The sequence below is a fragment of the Camelus ferus genome, chromosome 2 (genome assembly GCF_009834535.1).
Source record: "Camelus ferus isolate YT-003-E chromosome 2, BCGSAC_Cfer_1.0, whole genome shotgun sequence".
In the NCBI taxonomy this organism is placed as follows: Eukaryota; Metazoa; Chordata; class Mammalia; order Artiodactyla; family Camelidae; genus Camelus; species Camelus ferus.
The window spans coordinates 58,464,934-58,489,427 of NC_045697.1; the positions used below are offsets into that span (position 1 = coordinate 58,464,934).

The window sequence follows — 24,494 nt, forward strand, 5'->3', positions numbered from 1 at the left end:
GATCAAATAACAAAGTCTCAAAGAGAATATGTAAGAATGGTTACATGAGTTGAAAATTATCGATAAATCTTCCAAGGTCTTGCTTGATTCCAAGGAGAAAAATTTCAATAGTAACCAAGTTAATCACACTGGGATATCTAAACAAGTAATCTGATACACAGGATGCAACAAGTTGGTTTAAGAACAGAATATTAGAGATGATTAAAAAAAATAAAAACTATTGAGACAGATTTCTGCACTGTATGGTGGATGATTTATTCTTAATGAATCCCAAAGATGATAATGATGGATTCTTATTTGGAAGAATAGATGATAAGACATACAGAATTTTAAAATAATTATTCTTTTGATGAATTAGGCAGTGGTATGAATAGGAAAGAAACCCTAAAGTGAAAATAGGACTAATTTTTAGACAAATTCTTATAGTTTTCAAAGACCGGAAGTATTCCAAAGACAAACATGAGATTTAATATATCTAACTTACAAAAAAAAGAAAATGGAGTTTGAATTAAATAAAATAATTCCAGCTGTAAGAAACTAAGAAGGAATGGGAAGTTAGAACATATGATGATGTAAAAATGCAATGCCTAAAGGTTTTATTTGAATAATAGACAATATAGTCTTTTGAATAAATAGATGTGAATAATTATGTTGCTGAGGTGACTGAAGTTTATCTGGAAAGGTGAATCTTGGATGCCACCTACCTAAATATGATACACACGCCTGAATGCAGGGAAGATAGGACCCTGGGAAATAAGACAAGATTAAAGAAGGAGGTTAAAGGCTAGTTTTAGAGATATAATATGAAGAAATAAAATTTTAAAGTACGGCACTCATCTAAGATAAAAAATAATGAGATGAGAATAAAACGAGGAGTTACTGACTTGGGGGAACTGGGAAATTAATGTAGGAGATCAGGAAGACCACTGTGATGTCTACCACCATTAAAGTCACCATGTGAAAGGAAGAATATGTATCCTGAAGGACAAGATCACTGCATGGACATACTCCAAATCATAAATTCAATTTAAACCCTCCCCTAAGCCATCATTAAAATAACTTGTTGGATGTTCCAAGAAATTTTTATACCCTTTCTTCAATAACTTTAAGAAATACCTTTTAAAGCTAAAGATTTTTAAAAGCATTTAAACATATGATCAGACAATATAAAATAACTATTTTATTTAAATCTATTTCAAACTGACCTATTCATCCACATATCACATATTCCAAGTTGATGAAATTTTTGAGAAGGAACTAAAAAGAACACTGCAATGTTACATAATGTGACCGACCTTAAAATCAAGGTCATAAAAATTATTCATTTAAAATAGTTTTTAATAAAGCTACATACCTTGCTAAGTTTATATAAATTTAGATAAATTTACATAAATCATAATGCTAGACCAAGTAGTTATTTTACATATTTTCTCCATCTTCACAGTAGGCAAATAAACTGCATCATTAAAATCATATTTTTTTCATCTTTTGTTTAAACACTTATTCTATGGTTGCTGTGATCATTAGATGCAAGATACTTCCAATAATAAATCCTATTAATGAGAAAAGTTTTTCTAGGAACATACTGTAAATTTCCTATGTATGAGATTATTTAAAGAAAAAAGAAAATCTGTCAGTGTGAAAGAAAATGAATTCCTAAACATTGGAAGCATTTGTAAGCAATTTGTTGTCTATGATTTGGAAAGTATGTCAAAAAAGTTGAGTATTCATATTTAAATAAATTTTCACAAACTAACCATTAAAAAATACTTTAAAAGAGAAGAATACTTGAGAGAAATTATTGAAAACAAACTAAAAATGAAACAAAGTACAAGAAGGTAACTGTTTTATTTTAATGTATTTTCTTCATATGTGGAGAAATATTTGCACTCACTCTCCTTACTTAAGCAAAAGTGATGTAGACAATTTAGCATCAACACTAGATTATAGTTACTACATCACTGCCACAAATAACGTATGAAAGTCAATCAAGATTATACGTAATATGGATAAGTGGGCAAATCCCTGTATCAAAGTTGTAATTGTTAAATTATTTGTTTCTAAGTAGCATTCAGTATAACAAAAAGCTGACAGAAACAAGTTTAAAACAAACAAATAATTCTAGTTTGGAGGTAAGAAAAAAAAAAAACGATATTGATCATAAAAGTAACCACTGAATATATACATTAAAAAACTCTCTCTTAGGACACTGGGATTAGCATATGCTCATACGAACACCACCCCCCACCTCCAGATAAAACTGTATTCTAAAGATTTCCGAGCACTAACTGTAGTGTACTCCAGCTTTCCACAAATATTCTATCAACTCATTTTTATAGCAGCCAATTTAATTCTAATCACACACACACACACATGCTGGTAGGTGCTGGAGGAAGGGAGGAGAGAGAGAGAATAAAAAAATCAACCACAAACAGAACAGTACATCAGGAAATTTCATTTGCAAGATCTAAATGATGCTCCTAGAAGCATTTTAACTAGAAGTACATACACACCAAAAAAATCATTTATATGTTTTCTTCTCCTGAATCTTTAAATATCCAATATTGTCTGGACAAGTCTTTTTGATATTAAGATTAGATGTGGTTTTTCCCCCAATACACAGGTTGCCTGAAGTATGTACTAGACAGTATAATTTTGCTTCCACAAAGACTGTGAAATTGCTCTGTATCTGGGACAATGTGGAACTCTACGATGCTCAGCGGACTATACGGCCACATAATTGCCCACTTCCACTGCTTTCAGTGAGGCCTGACAGCTCACCGGTTTATAGCGGTGGCAGATGACTAAAGAAAAAAGTTGCTCGTTTTTACACTTCTCTTTAGAAAAGATTTCCTGAAAATTCAGGATTGAAAAAGAAAGACTTATGAATAATGAGACTCACTGCTACACTCAACTAGGTTTTATACTCCTGCAAAATTCCTATCACATGGAACAAGGTCCAGAAGTTAAAAATAAAGCAATGCATTTAAGAACTTCTTAAAATAATCACAAAAAGAATAAGTAGGAACAATCATTTCTAATTACCTCTGTTGAGTGATGCTGAACTGTTTATATCTCCAGTAATGAAGGAAGACTCTGACTGCTTTCGGACCGTGTCATTCCACATTCTACGAATTCGGCTCTGGATGGGGAAAGGGAAAAAAGGAAATGAACTCACCATGTGGTGAATTTTCACACAAATTACTCTTTTTTGTTTCTGTTATAGTTAGAGGAGACCTAGATGTCTGGCATATGGCAAATATACAACTTCTACATGCTTGTAATAGAGTAGCATGAGAATATCAGAAACTACATTAATGATGATAACTGGTTCTCATTGAGAGTATTCTTAAATGCTTATACCAGAAATAATTACAGCTCTTTAAAAGGAATAAATGTAATGTACTATTCTTCTTTAAATATGTTTAATATACATAAAAATGTGTCCTAGACAGAATTTAATAATTGTAATTTCTAAAGTAAAACTAATTATTTTCATTGTAACTTTTATGGGAATGGGATACTTAATGCATTAAATTGTCAGTTTTATTAACAAAAGATTTAGCTTAAGAAATCGGAATCTTGCGAGAAGTAGTTTGGTAAGAAAAGAACACGGACTACTACCCAAATGCTACTAAACTCAACATTTTCCATAAATTTTGTAAGAAGACCAATGTAATTTTACAGGTTACATACTATCTTGACTTTTCTTTCTTTTGAAGGAGATAAAGGAAGTCGATTCATCTTTATTCATTTCTTCACAGTAGGAAGTTTTATACAGAACTGAAAATTCTTACATCATTATATATATTCTCAAATTCAATTTTCTAAGTGTTGGATAATTCAAGAAAGCAGTGTAATATTTTTCCATTTTTGGGGGCTTTTTTTTTCTGGTTTATTGTTTTGCTATTTTATTGAGTATTAACAATCTTGTGACCAAGAAACAAAATATTTTTAGAAGCTTTTCCAAAGATAAAAAAGTTATAACAACTATTACTAGTAGCAATGGGGAAATCAAGCTCACAAATGGGTTATAGTCCAAATATATTTGAACTCTTTGAATAATAGGAGTATCTAACCTTAAAATATTAGACAACTACTTTTATAAGTTTTGGGACAAGTTTATTCTTCAGAAATATTGTCTACATTGTTACATAGGTCAGCAAACACATACATAAACAGCAAAACTAATCAGAGTACAATAAGAAAACCACTGCAGGATTTAGACCTTGAGCACTAGAAAAATGTTTCTACTGAAAAATATTCCAACACTTCAAACTGAAATACTGGAGACAAATCTCTTATATTTGTTGTATTAGTTAGTTAATTAAAAATATTAATTCCTTTCTACCACATGCCAAATACTAATCTAGGAACTACAAAGGGGAAAGGCAAACACAAACCACCTTTACTTTCATGGAACTGCTAGACCAGTAAGTGACAGATTAATCAAATATTAATTAACAGAAATAATGCAGAAGTCCATGTACCCACAAATCTCCACAGAAGCATTACTTATTATCACTGAAAACTGTGAAGAACCCAAATAACTATTAATGGCAGAAGAGATGAATAAATTATCAAATAATATACAGCAATGAAAATTAAAAAGCAATACAGATGTCCAAGGAAAGAAGGAGAACATAAAAGGATATGTACAGAATAATTTCATTTGAAAAAGTACCAAATACATGCAAAACAAGAACTGCTGTTCAAAGTTAAGATAGTGGTTATGTTTTGAGGTGGATGATTGAGAACAGGTCAAAGGGTTTCTGAGGTACTCCCAATTCGACCTGGGGAAGGGTGATAAATCACAGTGCCATACATTTATATTTTGTGTGCTTTTGTTAATGTTTATTATCCTACATAATTTTGGAGACATCTTAAGTACACATTATAAAGGAATATGTCCTTGTCTAGAAAATCTGCAAACACTGCACTGAAGCAGTGACATCTCAACTGAGAGTTGATGGAATTATGATCGTTGTTAGGTGACATTTATTTGAACTGCCTCTATTATCTTCTATTATTATCGTCTGTTAGTCTCTCCTACCTGGGCTAGCCACACCTGTTTCCATGCTGTTCCTTAACATGCCAAGCATGCTTCTGCCTTAGGCTTTGCACAATTGTTTCTTCTGTCTCGGGTGCTCCTTTCCCAGATACTGGTATGAATAACTCCTTCATCTCTTTTAATTTTTACTCAAATATTTTCTCCTTAAAGAGACCTCACTAGATCACCCTATTTAGAATTGTACTCCATCCACCCAATTTTACAATTTCTGACCCTAGAATCATTACTATATTCTATGATACTCTGTATTATTATAATGTACTTAATTCTTATATTTATATTTAACGTCCAATTTTTTTTGATGGAGGTACTGGGGATTGAACCCAGGACTTTGTGCATTCTAAACATGTGCTCTACCACTGAGCTATACTCCCCTCATTAATGTCTAATACTTAATGTCCAATGTCTGCATTAGGTGTGAGGGTCTAGAAGAACAGAAATTTTGTCTTTTTTTGTTCATTGATGTATCACACACCTGAAATAATGCCTAGTACATGGTAATTATTATATATGAGTATATATATAAATATATAATATTCAAATATTTCTATTAATTCTATGTTCTATGCTATGTATTTTTCATGTATTCACTCATTGAAACCTCCCAAGAATTCCTTGAGGTAGGTATTCTTTTATTCATCAGAAAACTGAGGTTTAGAGGTTAAGATGTTCAATATCACAGATTCAAGTAAGTGCATAAACAATATCTGAATCCAGTCATCTGGCTCCTAATCTAGGAGATTAAAAAGTACCCACACTATATCAAATAATCGTTGAGTAGGAAGAGGAGAAAAGGATAAAATATTACAGGCAGAGGAAAAGTACATAGTATGTGTGACACAGAGCCAGCACTTAAATGTTCATGGGATGAACCAGACAAGCCTTAGAATGTGGGAGTGAGTAAAAGCAAGTCACAGAAGAACATATACAGTAAGATATCATTTTAAAGAAAGATTTTTTAAAAGGCAGAGTAAACAACATCTTTTTTGAAGAAGAATAAACTATTCAAATAAGTCAAGGAAATGAAGAACAAAGTTAGTAGAGTGTCTCTGGTAGGGAAGCACAGGGATGAGTTAGGGAGAGGTTTCAGGAAGAGAAAAACAAATGGAAAACATTCTATTTCCTAAGGTAGATGATGAGTTCACAGGTGTTGATTTTATTACAATGCTTCACAATTTAATATGTGCTACATATTTTATGTTTTGAATACCATATAATAAAAGTAAATACATCTACAAAGTCAGTAAAACAAATGAAAGATAAATGACAGAACAGTTAATGAAAGGTCAAAGTGGAAAGGACAATACTTCAGTCCATAGTTTTTATAAATACACAAACACACTACCAATCCTGTACATATCTCTGTGAATATACATTTGTGTGGTTAGGGGTATTATCAACCTTTTATAAGTGGTTAGTACCAGGAAGTAGGTATGGGAACCAACAGTGGAGAGGATTTTTACTTTTTAGTCTTGCCAATCACACCCCTCCATTACCTACATACTAGCCATGTGATCTTTATTACATGAGTGATTTCCTGTCACTTCCTTTTCTAAATGGACCCATTGGCTTTCTACAATAATCAAAATAAATTCTAAACTTCCATACCCTTACAAATACCTAATATCTTTGACTTCATCTCCCATTTACTCTCTCACTGCTTTAGCCAATGACATTCTTCCTATTCCTGAATTTGCAAGTTCTGCCCACTTAAGGGCTTTATATGAGATGTTCTCTCACCTGGAGTTCTCTTTCCCTGAACTTCCTTCCAGTCATCTCCCCAAATAGTCTTTGTCCAGCACTTAATCCAAGTAACCACCTGGACGTTCTGTATCCCATTATTTGGGATACAGATATTTGGTTCTCTACCAGCTCTCATAATCTGATATTCTCTGTTGGTTTATTTGTTTGCTAATGCATTTTTTGCCTTTTACAACTAGAATGAAAGCTCCAGATCATAGGGGAAGTTATTTGTCTTTTAATATTTTATCTCCAGAGCTTAGAAGACTGCTTGGCATTATATAAGAGAAACTATTTCTTAATAAAAAATTTCAGGATTGTTATTTTAGAAGTTCTCTGATGTGAAAAAGGCATCTATACTCCCAGAATTTTACCTTAATATCAGTGAGTATTCTAGACTTTGTTCATGGAAGTTCACAGCTAATATGAAATATTTATTATTTTTACCTAAACAGACTGAATTTAAGTAACGATTACTTTATATAGGTTGGATTGTCATAGTTAATCAGAATTAGTATTATAATGAGCATAAAGAAACAATGTAAGTTTTTTCCCCCAACATTAGAATTATGGTGTTATAACTATAAAAGTGAAAAAATGACACAGCTTTAAAATATATACCTGAAATAGTTTCTGTAATAATGACACTAGTAAGTGGTAGCTGCTCCAATTTGTTGAGCATTTACAATTTGTTTTGTTTTGTATACATTAGTTCAGTCTTCCTAACAACGTAAGAAGTCAGTATTACTACCACCACTTTACACATGAAAAAACCGAGGGAGAGTGAGGTTTAGTAACTTGTGTCACAGCTGGTATATGGCAAGGCTAGAATTCAATCCAAGGTCTATCTACCCATTAAATTTATGATTATTTTATTAAGCTGCACTGTCCTATCTTGTAGTTTAGAAGTAATGCTAAACATTGCAAAACTCTGTTCTAACATAATAAATGAAACTCCAAAATATTATTGTTCATCAAGGGCATATGTCAATAAAATGACTACAGGATGATGGTTGATAAGCTCAGTTTTATGAAAAGCATGCAGAAACTAATCAAGTTAAATGACATACAGAATCTCGGAAATTTCAGTTTAAAAGTTGTGGAAAAGACTGTTACAAAAAAGAGAGACAAGAAGAGAGATAAGAATCATCAGGTTGAAAATTAAGGAGTGGATTATAAGGAACTCATGCTGGAAGCATCATTCAGGTGCGCCCCCTACCTTATGTGAGACGTCAGATTCCGAACTGGCAAATTTGGTAGTCTGAAATTCAGAAATCTCAGTGCACCTAAGCTGGTACACTCCTTCCCCCAATTTGCAACTGTGCAACCTCAGTAAGGTATAGAAATACTAAAACAAATACAAATTATTAGTGATTGTAAATTATGGGTAGGAATAAGTTTCATGATCATTATATTTCGTGGTTATTAGCTTACGTGTTAAGATAGTCTGATAAGTTTGACAGTTATATATTAGATTTAAAATTTTCAGTTGGAATTATTAGATTGACATTAGATATGCAATTTTATTTGTAAGATTTTAAAAGAGAATTCCTTTAGTTTGAGGAAAGTGTTTGTTTATGAGAACATTGTTCACTATTTTTGATTTATAGGTTTTTCAAGTGCTAGTTAGATGTGTACAACTGTCCAGTCTGACAGTGGATATGTTTGAATGAATCAGATATGTTAGATTTGTAAGTAATATGTGAAAGTTACAAGGATATTTAATTTTCTATGGATATGAATGGTGGAACTGTTTAGGAGAATTTTATCTATTAAATTTACAAGCCAATTAGGAATTAATTAAAGAACAAATGAAGTCATCTTTTTTATTTTATATATAAAATTATCAAAATAAAAAATAGATTTATAGGTGGAGCTAAAAGAGTTTTAAAAAAACTAAGTTCTTGATTATAATTTTATTTATGAAGTTAAGGTCTCCTTCAGAAAATTTCAGTTAGCAACAGAAAAAAAAATGACTGTTTTTCCCACCAAACCATGCAGTCTTAAAAATGCTAGTCTGAACTCAAACTCATGCATAACACATAATCTTATGTCTTTTATTTACCTGGCTTATTTTAGCATCCTAGATTTGCTGAAATTTCTACATAATAGTATTTGAACTGACACTGTGGCCTGGGATAAATGGCAGACAAGTTCCCTCAAAGTTTCAAATTTCCCTGGTAAGGGATGATGCAGCTGCTAAATCTATTGTAGGACTGATGGGAGTAGCACTTAGACCAGTTAAATCAATGATGCTGTTATGGGATTCTCATTGCCCTGACTTGTTCTTCAACTTACCAGCATACAATATGGTACCAGTTATAACTGTTATTTTACTAAACATATCATTTAATCAGTAAGGATTTTCAGTGTGTGATAAAGAATTGCTATGCTAGTTAAAAGAAAAAATTAACTCAAGAATCATACATATAAAATGTTACTTCCTTCGAACTTTGGGTGAAATGCCAAATTCCTTTCCTCATCTTCTATACTCAGTTGACTAGGAACATTCTGAAATTATTAATTATTATGCAAACTTAGACTATACATTTCACAAATTTTTTGCAATTTTGGTTTCTTAAATTTCGTGTCATGACCATTCTCATTTGAGACACACTGAAACAAAAAGAGTAAATTTGTTAAACATGGGATAGAAAACAGATCTGATCAAGAAAGGACAGAAACTCATAACATAATATAGGTAACAGACTTTATTTTTTTTAGAGACATTTCATTTTAATGAACAAACATTGTTTACCTGTGAGCCCGTGGAGTAGCGCCCAGGAGTTCGAGAACCAGATGTTTTCCCTGAGCCAATAGAACTCTCTGTACTTTTGCCACTACAACAATGTGTTCGCAGGCATTTTCCATATTCTTTTCGTACCTAGTCAAAAATATTAACTTCTGTTAGCAAGTAAATCATTTCAGCTAGAAAATGTGGTATAAAATCTATGTGAGTTTTATTTTTAGATAATTAATACAATAATTTTTTGCCCTACAGTTACAAGAAACTGTTTTCAGCATACATTTTACGTATATTTTATAAGACAATATTCATCCTGTCAAGATTGAAATTTTGCATAATTGGAGGCTTTCAAAACATGTGCACACATACGTGTCCAATCACACCATAATGATACAATCTCTTAGTTGAAAAAAAAAAAAACTTAAGACTCTTCAAGACACTATTTTTAGCTTCGTAGATTTGATATGAAGTCACCTATTGGGTACAGCTGTTCTTTATGCAGAAATATAGTGAGAAAGTTAGAGAGGAGAGTGATGAAGAAACAAGAGGGAAAGGAAGAAGGAGACAGAATTTTAAGACAGAACAGAGCAAAAAGAACATGTTCGGCCAAGCATTTCTTTTAAATTTCTATTTCTTAGACATTCATTTCTCTTAAAGGAGGTCAAATTTGCAACTTGGGAATATAAAATTCAAAATATTTAAAATTTATTCCCTCAAAATAGTTCTAGTCAATAACCACAGAGAAATGTGATTGCTTTTCTTTATAGCACTGTGATTAAATTCTTAATCCTGGTTGTAGTAAAAAACATGGATAATGTTTAAAATTTTGACTACTGCCTATTTAGGCAAATAATACATAATAGAAATAAACAAGTAACTGCCCTAAAGCACACCTTCACTATCAACATCAAGAAAAATAATCACTGATTACATGTTCATCAACTAAAAACACATTCTAGGACAACTTACTGGTTTTACATTCAAAATTTTACATTAATTATGAAATAAGACTATATATATGTTATTCTTAGCTCTTTATTGCTTTCACCTAAGTTCATATTTCCATATATTGTGACAATGTAATACTATTTAAAACAAAGTTATAGAAATATGCTTTTTTGAGAAATCTCTATTTAGAGTCAAAAGCAAAAAAAAGCATGAATGCTACATTAAAATTAGTATTTAAAATTAAACATTACATCTTAACATATTAAGTTCATTCTATTGTAGATATAGCAAAATCAGAGATTAACTATATTCAGATTTGTCTGGAGAACTCACATTCACTGAATGCACATAATGTGGTAGGAACAAAGACAGAGTCAGGTGAATCAAAGCATGGAGGAGGAGTGCCTACTGGAAGTAGGTAGGGGGCCAAGGAAGGCGGCTCAGAGAAGAGGACTTCTGAGGGAATCTTCAAAAGATAGGTTGGAATTTGTCAGTTTAGACGATGAAGTTGAAAGAGTGGACAAACAAGAAAAAAGAGGCATTCAGCATGAGTAAAACAGAGAGGCATGATGTGCTAATCTTTGAGGCCTTTCTCTGATTGGTAATGCCCAAATTACATATTCTTAAATATATTTTAATTATATTAATGTGTTTTCCAATCAGTCTCTTCTATGCTACATTTATCAATAATTAGAAATAATTATTTTTATCCACTGTTTACTAATTCATATTTTATTTATTTTTTAAAAGAAAGTAAGTCCGTGCTAACTTGTGTGTGTGTCCAAGATATGTGAGTTTGGGAGGGTGAGATGAAGAAGCATCTGCTTTTAAACCACTATTTGCTAAGAACTGTGCTAGGCCCCTCCCTCTAAATGATTCTGGGAAATAATTATTACCTACGTTTTATAGGTAAGAACACTGAATAGATTAAGTAATGAAAGTGAACTGAAAGACTGAAAAGGTAAGTGATGTGCCTTATGTGAAAAAATCCAAATCTCATAGATGCTCTATGGTCAGAAAAGTCTTACTAAAATGCCACATTTCCAGTATTTACATAAGACCAACATAAGGCATTATATTTTATTAATATTATTATTAAAGTAAGAGATTATCTCCCTCTTTGTCTCTGGAAAAAATAAGGACAAACATTTAATTAGAACTTGAAGAAGCTTAAAATAATCTCCACCTGAAAATAAGTACTATCAATTACAACTTGTACTGAATTTATGATGCCTCTCCAAGAACCTAAACTTTGATCATAACCTACATCCCACTTTCTTTTTTCCTAATATACTCAGCAAGAGATATTTTTCTTCTTAGAAGAGAACGTGGTTTCTAATGAAATGATCTAATGGTCTAATAATCTAAACATATATTTTGGGGGGGAGAGAGACAGAAAGAGAGGAGAGAAAGAGACCCACCCCCCTTCCTGTTACTTACAAAGGCAGCAATAGTGTATAATCCACAGGAATTCATCATGGACTATTTACATTTATGAACAGCAGTTAAATGTTCTGAACTGATTATATAAACAGTCAGTAAATCTAGATATCTGGTGAAGCCAAGTCCCACATTTAGCTAGATTATTTACTGAATCATTACTGATTTTATTTTTCTATGATTTGAAATGGTAAGCATGTATTTTAAAAAGAAGAGAACAAAATAACATGGACAATGTCCACGAGATATTTCTCTTTAGATTACAATAAAAGCTATTTGACTGCTCAATCATTTGTCTATTGCAATCCAATATTTCACATGATACTCCATCTTACCCCAATCAAATACTGCATCTTACTATTTTAATGTGAGGTTGTCCTAGAATATATAAAGATAGGAAAGAAAATACACCTGACCAATAGAATATTTGTTTTATACTCTCTGATCAGAAATAAAATAATTATGAAACCCTCTGAGATATATCACATAATTGAGTGCATAACAAAAGAAAAAGTAACAATTTTAATGTCACCAGTGGAGACACTGGTGACACAATCATGCAATCCACATTTCAAAAAGGAGTGACAACTCAAAGTTTGATTTTTGTTAATGAGTTGAGTTGATCAACAAATAATCTAATAAAACAAAATATCTCAAAAATAAAATACTTCATAATTCTCTAATCATAGGAGCAACTACTTTAAAATGAGTATATTATTGAAATTCAATCAGATGGCTTTAGAAAAACCTCCTACAAGAAGTAAAATTGTTAAAATGTCCATATGACCCAATGCTGTCTATAGATTCAATGCATCTCTATAAAAATTCCAATGATATTTTTCACAGATATAGAAAAAACAATCCTAAAATTTGTACAGAACTACCAAAGACCCCAAATAGCCAGAGCAACCCTGAGCAAGAACAAAGCTGGAGACAGCACATTTTCTGACTTCACTCTATACTACAAAGCTATAGTAATCAAAACAGTATGGTACATTATAAACACATAGATAAAGGAACAGCTCAAGAGTCAAGAAATAAACCCTTGCATAAACAGTCAACTAATATCTGACAAGGGGGTCATGAATAATTAATGGGAAAAAGGCATTCTCTTCTATAAATGGTGTTAGGGAAACTGGATAACCACATGCAGAAGAATGAAATTGAACCCCTACCACCCACAACATTTAACTTAAAATCTATTAAAGACTTAAATGTAAGACCTGAAACCATGAAACTCCTAGAAGAAAACATAGGGGGAAAGCTCCTGGACATTGGTCTTGGTGATAATTTTTTGGATATGACATCAAAAACACAAGCAACAAAGCAAAAGTAATGAATTGCACTACATCAAACTAAAGCTTCTGCACAGCAAGAGAAACAACAAAATAAAATGACAATCTAAGAATTAAATAAAATATTTGTAAATTGTAAATCTAATAAGGGTTTAACATTAAAAAATATAGAGTACTTATACAACTCAAAAGCAAAAAAGAGAACAATCCAATTTAAAAATGGACAAAAGAAATGAATGGGCATTTTTTTTCCTAAGAAGACATACAAATGTTTAACATGAAAAGATGCTCAACATAACTAATTAGAAAAATAGAAATCAAAGTAACAATGAGATATCACTTCACATGTGTGAGAATGGCTATCATCAAGAAGACAAGAGATAAAAAGTATTGGTGAGGATATAGAGAAAAGAGAGTCTTTGTGCACTGCTGGTGGGTATGTAAATTTGTGCAGCCACTATGAAAAACAGTATGGAGGTTCCTCAAAAAATTAAAAATAGAACTACAATATATGATCCAGCAATCCCACACCGGGGTCTATAACCAAAGGAAATGAAATCAGGATCTCAAAGAGACTTCTGCACTCCCATGTTCACTGCAGTGTTAGTCACAATAGCCAAGATATGGAAACAATCTTAGTTACCACCAATGAATGAATGGATGAAGAAAATATAGCACCTATATACAATGGAATATTATTCAGTCATAAAGGAGAAGGAAATTCTGCCATTTGCAACAACACTGGAAGGACCTTGAGGGCATTATGCTTAGTGAAGTAAGTCAGAGAAAGATGAATGTTGTATGGGATCACTTACATATCAAATCTAAAACAGGCAAACTCATAGAAACAGATTAGATTGGCTACCAGAGGTTGGAGGGTGGGGGAAATGGGGAGATGTTGGTCCAAGGGTACAAACTATTAGCCATAAGATGAATAAGTTCTAGGAATCTAATGTATAAGGTGATTTTCAGTAACAATACTGTATTATATACTTGAAAGTTGCTAAGAGAGATTGTAAATATTCTCACCACAAAAAAAGGAAAACGTAATTATGTTAGATGATAGAGGTATTAGATAATACTATGGTGGTAATGATTTCACAATATATTAATGTATCAAATCAATACATTGTACACCTTAAACTTACACAATACTATATCTCAATTATAGCTCAATTAAAAAATGAAATAAAATCTCCTAAGAAAGTTTCTGCAGATTCAAAGAGAAATATTTTCACTTTTTTATAGAAAAAAGAAGTGAATAATAATTTCATGTCCTCCATATTCTCTGATGTTGGGCCTTGATCCAATAAAAATGTCACTAAAATAAAAAAAATTCAAAATACAGAATGGATGAAAGCATAATACACTTACTACCAGTTACTATAAATCATAAAAGTAAGCTTCTAAATCAAGGCTTGGCACTCTTTTTCATGAAGGGCCAGGCAGTCAATATTTAGGCTTTGTGAATCAAGAGGAAAAACCAAGGATGCTGTGACTGTGACTTATTTTGAATTTTAAATGTACCCATTTAAAAATGTAAAAACCATTCTTGGCTGACTGACTGTAAAAATTAAAGGCAGATGGACAAATGTGGCCCACAAGCTGGAATTTGTTGAACTCTGTTCTAATGAATCACAAAATTGAGCTTGATGACATATATTTTAAAGATTTTCACTTCTGTTAAATATGTTCAATATACCAAAAACTCTAGACTTGTTTTTAGATACTGACGTTCAGTATTTCTGCCTGGATATCAAATGCAATTCCTAGTTATACCAGTGATGTGTATTTGTAAGACTACTAAAAATAAAAATAATAATTGGGAAAACTCTATTAGAAATTGGCTAATAAAAAATAATCACAACCAAAGTAATTCATGCATAAAATACAAAAAATCTTTTCTGCCCTGTAGAAAATTTCGATATTCACTCTAAAAACTTAAAACTTCTTAGTCCAATTTCCAGCTAATATATAAAATAAAGATACTTGGTAAATCTGGTTCACTATATTTGAATAAGTTATAACCATGATGGCCCAATATTCCCTTATTTACATGGAAAAATGCTACCTTTTCCTTAATCTCCTGATTTTTCTCCCATCGTTCCATGTATTTCTCTTGACAATCAGTTACAGGTTTCTTCTACAAAAATCTAGAAATCTTTCCAAGCGCTTAGTCTCTCTGACTTCTCTGAAGTGTTTCATAATACTGACCACTGTCTACTTCTGGACATTTTCTCCTATCTTTAACTCAGTGTATTATCTTGATTCTCATCCTTCTCCTCAGATACCGCCTTCCTTCCATTTCTAACTCTTTCTCATCATTCACATGTCTCCTACTCTTAACACTCATCAAGTATGGTAGACTGCTAGCTGTTTGTAATACCCAATTCCTCATCTTCCTGGGGTCAAAAAGGTAGACTATGTTTCCCAGTCTTCCTCGCAGTTTAGGTGGTACCACTGATAGTGTCCTAGGTGATGGAGGGTGAGTAGAAGTGATGTGAGCCACTTCCAGACCTTTTATACAGGATCCTTTCTTTCTCAGACTGTCTGCTGGATATCAAAACCCTAAGTGACTGTGGAAGTCATATAGTGAGGCTGGTTGGGTCTTCATCAGCCTGTGTCCCTCCATGAGGCACCCTTATCAACTGGGCCATGAGTAAAAAAGATAAATGTTTATTGGGTTAAAAACTGAAATTTAGCGCATATGTATACTAAGGAAGAATCACCCATTCCAACATAAGCTCTTTTCTAAAGTTAATTCTAATCCATCAGATTAGAATCCCTCCTCTCCAACATCATAATCTCTTTTCTTTTCTGTAACCTACATTTATAGGTCTGAGTCATCATTACCATTGTAGCTTGTATTTAAGATCATGTCAATATATTTTTAATACCTACCACCACATAAAATTGAAACAGTATAAAACTGGACTCATCTTGAAAAATGGATACCTTTCTATATTTTTATTTTTGGTCTATTAGTCTCTCAAGCCAAAAATCATACAGATAGATATTTTTACTCTTTATTTTGTTTTCCAAAGAAAAATTTCAAGTCCCTTTCTTAGAAAGAAACAAATTCACATTTTACCATTTCATTTTCAGAGCCACCTCTCAATATTGCATAATTATTTTTATTACATCCATTTCACACATGAGGAAACTGGGGCATATAAAGGTTAATTAAATGGCCCAAAGTCACACAAGCCTTTAAGTAGAGGAAGGAGGATTCAGACCCAGTCTTGGTTGAGGGATCTATGTGAACATAACTATAAAGACCATATTTTTAACAGAGTTAAATGTATCAGATGAGAAAATCAATCTTGAGTTTTAAAAAACACGAAGTGTTCGGTTGCTAAAATTAACTTTGAAAATGAAGTATTTTAGGTCCTTGTAGATATAGAAAAATCACAAAAATAGACCATATAAAAATGTAAATATAATATAAATAAAAAATATAAAAAATATTGCTTTCTAATCATCAAAATCATAGGTTTTATAAAAGATGCTTTTAAAGAAAGGAAGTACAGAGTCCTTTACTAAGCACTCCCACCATTAATTAAAAAAAATTTTTTTTTATTGTGAAATGTATAGATATTTATATACAACCTAGTTTTTAATAAAATACAAAATATACATTTCCTATACCATGCGGTATATGTACATATATATATATATACATACACACACATATATCCTATGCCTCCTTAATATCTTAAAAAAGCTATTTCTTAATATACAAATTCCATGTGTTACTAATAAAAATATTAAAGACTATAAGGTCAAGTCTGCAAGAACATAATTTTCATGTATTGTCCAAATCAGAAAATACTTTGATTCTGTTTTTGCTGTTAAACACATTCACCAACTTTCATGCTTGCATTTTATGTCTGTTTGTTTTTACATTATAAAAATAAAATCAATGAACTAATGTTATTTATTTCTTAGAGACAAACACATCAATAATGAGTTATGTTATGAATGCTTTGCTATCATAGAATATGCCATTTACTCTTGAATAGAGAATCCTAGCTTACCTTCTTTTGTAGAACACAATGGAAAATGAATATAAACATTCCCTGTAGAGAATTGAAAATGGTGAAGAGATACGCCATGATGACTGTGCTTTCATTAATATACATGAGTCCAAAGGCCCAGGTCAATCCTAACAGGCAGAGAAGAGCTATTGCACCTATAACCCATGACCTGCAGAGAGAAGAGAAAGTTAAGGGTTATCAAATAATTCATCTTTAATTAACACAGTCATATCTTATCAACAGTACTGACACTGAAAAAAATGTTACAGTAAGTTTTACTGACAGAAAATGTAACACAGGTGGTTTAAGTACTTGAAGATTTTAATGGGAACTTACAAGTGTTCAAGCTTGAGGAGATATATATGAATGAAAATGATACGAACACAGAAATTCATTTAAGCAAAAGCAGATTTGAACTATTAAATTATTCATATATTTGCAGCACATATGCAAATGATATGGAGATGTAATTATGGTGAATGGCGAGGGAGAAAAGTCTATAAAGCGATGTTAGTCTCCACTGGTCTCATTGGTATGGTAACATTTGTTTGATTGGATTCTTTTCATTACTGCTTCATCTGATACACTTTTACCCCATTTTCCCAAATTTCCTCTTTTCCATAAAATATTTAGTGTTTACTGACGAAAACAGAAGGAACCAGTGTATTGAATACACGTATGAATTTTTAAAGTTCTATTTTTCTGATTCTGTAGTTAAGTAGAACAAGTGTGAGATACAGTGGGTGGGAAAAAAAGTTTTTTCCCCTCAAGATCACCATCTACTCTCTTTCAGCCTTTAGATTGCTGTCTTCTGAGTTATGCTGGACTAGGCTTTGGAAACCAGGCAGTTGGCAGCTTTGTTGAAAAATAGGCTCAGGGCACCTTCACGTCTCTGCAGTGTCTATAAACTCAAGGGAGAAAATGAAGCTGAGAATGGGGATGGAGAGGTATGAAAAAGGAGCCCAGAATGCAAGACAAATTCTCACTCTCACTCCATTCCCTTAGTTTCCTCCAAGCTGCCATTCACAATAGTAATTAGTGGGTGAGACACCCATATATTTGTGGTTAAGTGTTATGTATTTACCATCAACATAAAATGAATCTTTTCAATCGATAGAAATCTAATAATTGAAAATGGAATCTTCTCGACTCCTCTCTAAGTATATAGGAGAATAAGCCCACGCCAGCATGGATCCTACACACTAATGAACCCACCCTTTCCTTTCCCAGCACATCTTATCTGAACAGGGTAAACTAATACTTTTTTTCCAGCAGACTAATATCCTCCACTTAAATTGTCTAAGGAAGAAATATTTATGGGGATTGAAACTTGGCAAAATGAAGAGGGAAAAAAATCACGTATGTTTAATATAATTTGAAGCTGGGTTTAATAAATTTTTCAGAGAAAGTTACCTCTTAAGAAAAATATGTCCTGAAGTAGTCAAATATTATTAACGTCTTGTTAAAATTAATCTCAAATATTTACTGTTTTTTTTCTACAACCATCAGTCCCTATATTTCAGATGCAAATATCCGCTAAGTTTAACATGTTTGATTTAAAACATTAATATTCTTAAGTAAAGAACGCCTAAAGGAAGCTTGCTATTGTGTGTGGCATGTTTGCTTATATGAATTAGAAAACATCTTGGATGTTACTATTTTATTCTACAAGCAGATTCAGAAATATGAGAACTTTCAAGATAATGCTCTCAGCTTCTTACAGATATTGGAAAAAGGAAAAATGGGAAGAATCACCATTAAATAAAGGCAAAATTGCTATTCAGTTTTAGAAATAAAATGATAGGATAAAATACTCAAGTCAGTTATTATTCACTAAAAAAGACATGATGGGCCCACGTTAATGATATAAAACAGCAATGAGCCCAATTCCTAAAGAAAAAAATAAGCAAGAGCATGAAGAAGTAAGTGAAATGGTATTGGAGAAAATGAAAACAAAGGACTCTTCACCAGAAGAACAAACTGAAAGTCTATAGCAAGGTCACCCATCGGTTGCCAATCTTAAGTTTTGTTGCAGGACATGTAATTTAAAAATGTACAAAAGAAAAGAGCCCAAATATTAACATTTGTGTTTATTCTTATTAGATTAGTACAGACTTGCAGCTTTGTTTCAGAAATTTAAAAGGTACGTTCATAAACAGTTAGATCAGGAATCAAGTGACATATGTCAAATTTGAAAGAGATAATTTTGTATATGTAAAATTTAACTTTTGAAGGTGTTTTTCTCCTTTTTGGATATTTAATGTAGAAATTCATTAATACCAATTGCAACTGGGTAGTTGCATCCCATAAGATCATTTTGAAGCTATAGCACTAAATCACAAAATAATTTTAGATGAATGATGCCCAAACAAACAACAGTAACGAGGACATATGCTGCACAGAGGAACACATCACAATGAAAGGAGAAAGCTACTAAAAGCGAAACAAGTCTGTACCACATGAAGTTGCTATTACTGTGGCACTGAATTCAGGTGATATCCAATTAAAAGTGGTGAAGCAGAATTTTTTTCTGGCAATACACCTGCAGCATATTTATTCTGCATAAAAGTTGTATGCCTGATCATTTTCCTGCACAGTTTGCTCTTCTGCCTCAATGTGAATGACAGAAGCTCTAATGATTTTTCAATACTGATCTGACAGCTGGTTCATGGGACCACACTGATAAATGGAATTTATCAGCCATTCAGGTCATTCTTACTTGATGAAGGGTCTGTTATCCTCATAGCTAAAGAATGCATAGACATAAAGACAAGAACACCAACATTAGCATTTTATGACAAAGAATTTCATATGAAAAATATTCTCCTGGTCCCCAAAGGCCTCTGTTCCCCACCTCCCTAAAAAGCATCATAACCTTCACTTTATATGCAGAAGGTAAATCTTAAAATGACCATGAGAACTTAAATAACAAGGAATAAAATCAATTTTACAATACTGCAATATCCCTTATGAGACGGAAAAAAATTCCATTTTTTCATCATGTGCTCATATTACTTGTGACTTGACAGAGACATTTATTTCTTAGAGATCACATTTCTCTAGAGAATGAGAAATCTTATGAGCAATCTGGAAAAGGCTTAGGGGCACACTTAACATGACAGATTTCATGTCACCTAAAGGTCTCCTTATTCTATAATATTAGTAGGTAAGATTACTTAATTATGGACAGTACGTTTCTAAGTAATTTTAACTTGCAGATGATTGACCTGAGTTAAAACTGAACATTATAGCCCTTTGAAAATAATCAACTTGACTACTTTAAAATTCCTTCTGACAGCGCGCTGCAAAAAAAATTTGAATATTCTTTTGTAGTAATAGGAGCAAACATACAGCACCTGTTCATTTTCAACTGTATTTACTCATTTATTTGGCATCATTTTGATAAAATAAGATCCCACTGCTAAATCAGTAAAGATAATTTGGGGAATATTTTGGGTTTTTCTGTTTTTTGGTTTTTGTTTTTTTTTTTAACCAACATTGCTGCTGCTCATTGAATTGTGATAGGACCAAAAAGGAAGAGAAAACTGTTTCCTTTTTTCTTACCTCTTGCCAGAGGCAATAGTTTCCCTTACTATGCATACACAAATAAAGCTCTTAGAAAGGCCCCAATTGTGATGCATTTTGAACAAAGAGAACTACTGATAAAAAAAATCTCACTCTCCAGAGTGATGAAAATGTAAAGAAAGGAGTCAGAGTCTGCGATTTGAAGCCAGTTTGCCTGAGGTCTACATCCTAGTTCAGTCACTTACTATTTGATCTTAGGCAAAAACTAATTAACCTGTGATTGTGTCAGTTTATACATCTGTAAAATGGTGATAATTATAATGCAAGTTTCTTGTGATAATGAAATGATGTACTTTGTATCAAGTGCTCAGAACAGTGCCTGACATACTGTATTCAGTAAGTATTACATAGTTATTATTAGACAATCTTCATCCTAAAAATACAGAATTTATCAGCCACAGAATAAAATACCAGAAAATAACTGTTGAATAAATTCATTTGCGGATGTTTCAGGAGTAATATTATGCAGTAAAATAGATGTGGCAGAAACAAGTTTGTAGATGGAGCAGGAAGTGACTCTCCTGTCTAATATGGAGACTACTGGCAACAGGGGTTTACTTTAAATTCATTAAAATGAAATAAAGTTTAAAATTCAGTTCCTTAGTCACACTAGTTACATTATAAGTACTCAAAAGCTTCAGTAGTTGCCATACTGAACAGTGCAGTTCTAGAACATTTCTGTCTTCACAGAAAGTTCTATCGGACTGTGTTGGACTAGCACAATCAAAGAGAGTTTTAAGCCAGAAAATGAAATTCCAAGAGATATTTAAATAATGCCATGGATGTGTGAAAAGATAGAGAAGAACTTCAAAGAACTGATCATATTCAACATCTGTAAACTGTACCTAGAAAGAAAATCTCATCCTTATATTAACATTGGAAAGTTATAGAACATAATAACATGATATTTATTTCACTATATGCATTGCTGTTTCATCAGTATATTCTATCTGTGATGCCAAGTTCATGACTGGAATGACTCTATTGTAATTTATATTGTTCCATGTGAAGTAAAGAAAGTTACAGAGTTTACCATTTAGGAATACATGCAAAAATGCCCTATAAAATTGTATTAAGCTATCCAAATGTTTCAAAAAATAAAATACAAAACTGGCACTATAATTGCTGGAGTAAAATGTTTGCCTTTAATGTGAAATACCAAAAAAGTGAAGGTGCAGTTCAGCAGTTTCTGCTGGCAATTGTGGGCATCAGCCATTTGCTCTACTCATTAATAAAGACTGTAATTCCAGCTTTACTTAGAGTTAGCTACAGCTATGTGTACCTAGAATTAGACATGGCTATGTGTTTAAGTAGTGTCCACTGGAATGTGAACAGAAGTGAATTATGACATTTCTGGGTCTTGCCACTTAGAGGGTCAGAACTGGGCTTTCCATGACCATTTTTTTCCCTTCCCTTTTGCTAAGGAGAAAGTGACAGTGAAGCCTTAGACCTGGAAATGAAAGCTGTTTATTGATGGAGAGCTGCTGTATAAGATTTAGACCACCTATTTCTAGACTCCCACATAAGTTTAAGCCACTATATTTTAATTTTTTATAGTGTCTTAGCCTGTGTAATAATAAAGCATTTAATTAGTATCTTTTAACTGAAGAATTCCTAGTTCTTATTCAATATATAAATTCATGCTAATGACAAAGAACCATTCATTAATTTTACTTCCAGAATGACATGAATAATATACAATGGTTCAAAATTCAAAGATCACTAAAGATTACCTATAATATGTCAGTGTCTTCCATCATTTTGTCAGATATTCTATTGGCTTAGAGAATCTAGTTTTAGAATGTCTCTCCATCAAATCCAAACTAAATTGCTGATAATAGGTATAGTGACAAAGCTATATGCTATTGATTAATCTTTTTAATTTTATAAAACATATATTTCTAAAGTTGAATAACTTTCATTCTGATTTACCAACGAAAGTCCACTGAAACGAAACCTTATTCCAAGTTGTAAGACTAAAATAATTTTACTGCAGTTATTTTAAGGTTTTATGAAAACATGGACATAAAGTCTTAAGATACTCTTGGCAGATGTTAATATGAACTTACAGGCTATATTACAATTTATAAGAGACATTGAAAATGAAGTAAAATACCTTGTAAGACAATTTTTAACACACAAATAAGAAAAAAGATACTCCTTTCCTTAGCAAATATATTTTTCTTTTGTCATTTTATTTTACCATTTTATGCTCATATCTAAAATTGAAAACTTGATTTAAATATTAGTGTCATAAAATTATCTTTACACATGATCATTAGAATCAAGATTGGAATTTTAGGGGCCTCTGCTTAGATTGATAATAATTATGCATGTTTATGTATTCTGTAACAATCCCAAAGCACTCAAAAAGGCTGTTAAAATCTAGCCCCATGGACACTTAGCTCAAAATACATCTTCAAGAGGGCAGACTTCTTAACCAAAATATTAACTTATAAATTAATACTATGATGGAAAGACATAATATAGTATATCAGTAGAGATAGATGATAAATGGATAGAAACAATATGAATGAATCAAGTTCTTGTAGAATAGTCTTTCTCTGACTTTAAGAGTTTAAAATAAAATATTATTTTTGACACAGTTTTTGAAGGAAATATTACCTAAAATTCAAGATACAAAGAGGATTAATTCTTTAAGTAATTTAAAACCTCCCTTTCTATTTACCAGATGGTAGAGAATTTTTTAAAAAAGCAGGATGGATAAGGTTTGATGTGAAGAAAGTTGGAGTGATGGGAGCCATATCTGAAAATTTAATCATCAAGTCAAAAGATCTGGGCATTAATAAATCACAACAGGTAAAGGGAAATGAATGGCTTAGGCAGAATTGTTGATCTCACCCATTTCAAGATTAATATATTCTGGGATCCTTTGGAATTAATTGTTGGAGAATTAGCTAACTGGTGTTGGTGAGTGAACTGTATACTTAACAGTGAGAAGGAGAGTGATCATGCTGTTTATTGCAGGAATGATAAAGGTAATGTGAGTGAATTTCTCAAGATAAAAGTATTCATTTTTCATTGAAGAAAAAAGGGTAATAAATACTAATGTTTCTGTATGTTGACTGGGCTGTCCCTGTTGCCCAATAATGAGGCTCCCAAACTGAGGACAAAGAGGATTTAGTTACCCACATTCTAGCAACCCAAGCTAACAGACTTCACTTAGGAGTAATCTATGAGACACTGCTTTGCCATACTATCAATCCAGGGGTCCTCAGTCTTTAAAACTGGAAGAGTAAAGACAAGGCTTTTTAGTATTGCAGTGTTTACAGAACATATAAAACAGTGGAGAGAGGGAGAAAAGAAACACCCTTATCTATACCACTCCCTCAGCCACAAATCTTAGCAGGCAATGGAGGAAGGATGTTTTAAATGGGATATGTTATTCAAGTTTTAAATTGGTCAGATATTTAATAACCAGAATAGCCTGACAAAGTAGCAAGATCTGTCTAAGATGGCATTAAGGTATCTTCTACCAAGTGGTTAAGGGATATTTAAGATACCATACCTAGAAGAGTAGTGATCATAGAAAAATTTAAACATTTCATGTTTATGCCTCACCATACTTATCGAAAATGCTCAATCAATTAGTAACACTTACGATAGAAATC

At 32.2% G+C, this 24,494-nt stretch overlaps 1 protein-coding gene across 11 annotated transcripts in view; it reads right to left on the reverse strand.

The window, feature by feature from the left end:
• ADGRL3 (adhesion G protein-coupled receptor L3) overlaps positions 1 to 24,494 on the reverse strand; it is a 560,304-nt gene that overhangs the window by 121,390 nt on the left and 414,420 nt on the right. For 10 of the 11 annotated variants that reach the window (XM_032459457.1, XM_032459461.1, XM_032459445.1 and 7 more), the window contains 3 exons: positions 17,278 to 17,446; positions 9,570 to 9,695; positions 3,046 to 3,142 (listed from right to left, as the gene is read on the reverse strand). In XM_032459457.1, coding sequence (XP_032315348.1) covers positions 3,046 to 3,142; positions 9,570 to 9,695; positions 17,278 to 17,446 — 392 coding nt within the window. Of the gene's footprint in view, positions 1 to 704; positions 747 to 3,045; positions 3,143 to 9,569; positions 9,696 to 17,277; positions 17,447 to 24,494 lie in introns of all 11 variants that reach the window. The other variant, XM_032459446.1, reaches the window with a different exon arrangement.